The sequence below is a fragment of the Chiloscyllium plagiosum genome, unplaced genomic scaffold (genome assembly GCF_004010195.1).
Source record: "Chiloscyllium plagiosum isolate BGI_BamShark_2017 unplaced genomic scaffold, ASM401019v2 scaf_12844, whole genome shotgun sequence".
In the NCBI taxonomy this organism is placed as follows: domain Eukaryota; kingdom Metazoa; phylum Chordata; class Chondrichthyes; order Orectolobiformes; family Hemiscylliidae; genus Chiloscyllium; species Chiloscyllium plagiosum.
Genome location: NW_025201151.1, coordinates 892 through 4,889, shown reverse-complemented (window position 1 = coordinate 4,889; position 3,998 = coordinate 892). Strand labels below are relative to the sequence as shown.

At 41.5% G+C, this 3,998-nt stretch overlaps 1 protein-coding gene across 1 annotated transcript; it reads left to right on the top strand.

Moving 5' to 3' along the window:
- The first annotated feature begins 525 nt into the window (after nucleotides 1-525).
- Nucleotides 526-1,869, top strand: LOC122546121 (DNA-directed RNA polymerase I subunit RPA1-like). The gene is made up of 2 exons (XM_043684941.1): nucleotides 526-650; nucleotides 1,627-1,869. Exons 1-2 carry the CDS (start codon nucleotides 558-560, stop codon nucleotides 1,852-1,854), a joined length of 321 nt encoding a protein of 106 aa, XP_043540876.1. The 5' UTR covers nucleotides 526-557; the 3' UTR covers nucleotides 1,855-1,869.
- The last annotated feature ends 2,129 nt before the right edge of the window (nucleotides 1,870-3,998 follow it).

The following is a 3,998-nucleotide window of genomic DNA, read 5'->3' as shown; positions in this document are numbered from 1 at the left end:
GATCCAATGTTAGGGTATTTGACAGTTTTGAAAATTGGAGAGAGAGCAACTGTCCTCAAGACAGAAATACATCGAGAGCAAGATATTAGCTCTCTAAGAAATTAGGAGACACACTCTATCAAAAAGGTACCTTTTCATATAACACATACTTGCAGTAAAAAGAAAGAAAACCACCCAGAGAGATCCTCAGTCAGAAGAGGGAAGACAGAAGAAGAAAGCGACTGTGTGATTTTGAAATTAGGTTGGAACAGTATTGTTATAGAGTTGGAGGTAGGTACGAAGCAGTTAAGAGAAACGGGGCTTGGAGTTGTGAATAGTTGTTGTTTAATGTTTACTTTTAGAGTTAAAAATACTTTCTCTAAATAGTAGAAGTTGGGAGTTCTGTCACTCATATTTTAACAGATTGAGACAAGGTGAGCTTTTCTGAGTGTTTTGTTTAATTAACAGAGGGGTTCACTTCCGTGTCATAACACAAATATTCTCTTCTGTTGTGATTATAGATTTTATTTACTCTACTACTAATGTGTGTTGTATGTTTGCTTGATTGACAGGTGTGTATGCCCCTGGGTCTTCATAGACTATTTCCTGACAATAACCTGCAACTCATGGTGCAGTCTGGTGCCAAAGGTTCAACTGTTAATACGATGCAGGTAATTTTTTTTCTAGAACTGCCAAGCAATTTTACACTAAATGTGCATGTGGGCCTCTTATGTCAGATCCGAACAATGATCAAATGAATCTAGTTAAATTTTTTTGCATAAGTCACAAGCATAATACATAGGGAAGTATCAGATATTGTCAGTATTGATTTCCAGTACAATTTAAAAGAATTCTGCACTGACACTTTGGAGGAAAACGAGGGGGCATGCACTCTAATGTAACCTTGTGATTATGAATCACTAGTTGTTTGCAATGAACAGAGAGTTTAGATAAACGAGTTGCTGACTGATTTAACAGTGTGTGATTAACAGAGTTCCCTTCCTTATACTGGGGCCTTACCTTTAAGCTATTTTGTGATTTATTAATGACTTTGATGGATTGGAGTTGTATATGCACATTTTCAGTCCACACTAAATTAGGGGACTTTGTACATTTATTGGGAAATGATGTGTGGTTACAAAAGAACATAGACAAACTAAATGAGAGGATGCAATCACAGCAGTTGGAGCACAGTGTGCCGAAGTCAGCTATTGTCACTTCGTAATTGACAATGGCAAATGAGAAACATTTCTAAATCAAGAGGAACTAGAGGCTGTGGAAGAACAAAATGATTTGGATGTCTCCATACACAGATCATAATGGACAGCCTAATTTCACCTAGAACCCTGAAAATCAATGGAAAGAAATATGAAAAAAAGTATTTGAAAAAAAGATGCCTTTCAGAACATTGGGAAATGCTGCATATCTGATGGATTTGCTCACTGTTGTAATCGAGGAATCTAATAGAAGGCAATTAGTAAGACTTGTCATTCTGAGCGAGGTCTAATGCAAGGCAATTTTGCTAATATTTTAAATAGTCAAAACATTTTTAATTTGTAATACAGAAAACTGAATCTGTTTCTGTCTGTGATTCTCATGAAATGATAAGATTATATCACGAGTAAACTGATTTTCTTTTGTTTCCAGATTTCATGCCTCCTTGGTCAGATTGAACTAGAAGGAAAACGTCCTCCGCTGATGCCATCTGGGAAATCATTGCCCTGTTTCCAACCTTATGATTTCACTCCACGTTCAGGCGGCTTTGTTACTGGCCGATTCCTCACTGGTATCAGCCCTCCGGTATGCAGAGATATAATTCTTAAGAAGGATTTTGGCAACACTTACCTTGCTGTCACGTTAAAAGAGCTTGTTTAGAGAAGTTCTGTTTCATTTTTATTGTACCAGAGGATGTGGATGGCTTAGCCCAGCATTTATAGCCTATCCCTAAATGCACTTGAGAATGTGCTGCAGTCCATGTGCTGTAAGTAGACCCATAATACTGTTGAGGAAGGTGTTTCAATATTTTGACACCATGACACAGATGAAATGGTGACATAATTCCAAGTCTTGATGTGTGGTTTGGAGGGGAGCTTGCAGGCAGTGGTGTTCCGTGTATCTGCTGTCGTCTTCCTCCTAGGTGAAGGTTCTGCACTTGGGTGCAGTGCATCTAAGAGTTAGTGTGGAGACTGTTCATCACTTGTCAGCCCAAGCTTGGGTATTGCCCAGATCTTGCTGTATTTGGACATGGATTATTTCAGTTTCTGAGGAGTTGCAAATCGTGCTGAACATTGTGCAATCATCACTGAATATCTGCATTTCTGACCTTATGGTGAGAGAAGGTCATTAAAGCGACTGAAGATGGTTGAGCCTTTAAAGTGACCTGTAGGAACTCCTGCAGAGATGTCTTGGAATTGAAATGGCTGACCTCCAACAGGCGTGACCATCTTCCTGTGTGCCAAGCAGCATTTTTTGAATTTTCTTAATTGCTGTGCAGACCTCAGAGACTGGTACACGCAATGACTTCCAGAAATGGAAGTCAGTATCACAGTTTAGTGGTGGTGGCAGCCCAGGACTTGCATGTCTTGGCAGAGTGGGAGTTGGAGTGATCGGCCACAGGTTGGTGAGATTGTTTGGTGCATGTGTCCCAGAGATGTTCTCTGAAACGTTCTGTGGGTTGTCATCCTGTCTCCCCAGTGTAGAAAACACAACTGTGTCCATTGCTCTCGATATGGTTTCCTATATATATATATATATGCAGCTTAGAGGGAGAACTCCAATCAATGGTGAATTTTCTCCCTGATTCCAATTGCCTCTGGTTTTGCTTGGTGTCCTCGATGCCACATTTCATCAGTTACAGCCTTAATGTCAAAGGCAGTCATTCTCATCTCGTCTCTGTCCATGTTTGAACCAAGACTGTAATGAGGTCAGGAGCTGGCAGAACTCAAACTGGGTGTCACTGAGTAGGTTATTACTGAGCTGGTGCTGCTTGATAGCACCGTTGATGACACTTTACTGATGTTCAAGAGTATACTGTTGGGCCAGTAATTGGCTTGGTTGGATCTGTCCTGCTTTTTGTGTGTTGGACGTACCTGGGTAATTTTTACATTGTCAGGTAGCTGGTAGTATAATAGCTATACAGGAACAGTTTGGCTAGGGGTGTGGCAAGTTCTGAAACACAAGTCTTCAGTACTATTGTTAGGGCCCATTGCCTTTGCAGTATCCAGTGCCTCCAACCCATGTCTTTATGTCACATGGAGTGAGTCAAATTGGGTTAGGTCTGGCATTTGTGATGCTGAGAACCTTTGGAGAAGACCAAGAGGGATCATTCACTCAGCACTTTTTGCTGAAGATTGTTGCTAAAGGTTCACCTTTATCTTTTGCACTGATTTGTGGGCTTTCCTGTTATTGAGGATGGAGATATCTGTGAAGCAGCCGCTGCCTCCTGTGAGTTGTTTATTTGTCCACCACTGTTCATGATTAGAAGTTGGATGACTGCAGATCTTAGACTTGCTCTGCGGGTTGTGGGATTACATGGCTATCACTAGCTGCTAATGCTGTTTAGCATGCAAGTAGCCCTGTGTTGTAAGTTCATTAGGTTGACAGATAATTTTGGCAATACCTGGATGAGGATGCTCTCACCTTAAAAAGGCTATTTTGTCCTGGTTTTTTTCTTTTAAAGAGAGATTGTAAAGGGGGAGGTGCCAAATGGGCTAGGAAGCATTTGCATGTCCTTGGTGGATGAGGAAGAGGAGTTGAAATGGTTGGCTACAAGGCGGTGGGGTTGTTTGGTGCGCGTGTCCCAGAGTGTTCCCCAAAACGTTCCGCGAGTTGAAGTCCTGTCTTCCAAATATAGAGGAAACCATATCGAGAGCAATGGACACGGTTGTGTCTTCTACACTGGGGAGGCAGGACGACAACCCACAGAACATTTCAGAGAACATCTCCGGGACACATGCACCAAACAACCTCACCATCCTGTGGTCGATCACTCCAACACCACCTCTGCCAATACGTGCAAG

Bases quoted from the DNA above. Each gene is read 5' to 3' on its own strand.
- LOC122546121 (XM_043684941.1), top strand. From the start codon at position 558: ATGCCCCTGGGTCTTCATAGACTATTTCCTGACAATAACCTGCAACTC. The intron at 651-1,626 runs GTAATTTTTTTT...TTTTGTTTCCAG, and splicing joins CAACTGTTAATACGATGCAG to ATTTCATGCCTCCTTGGTCA.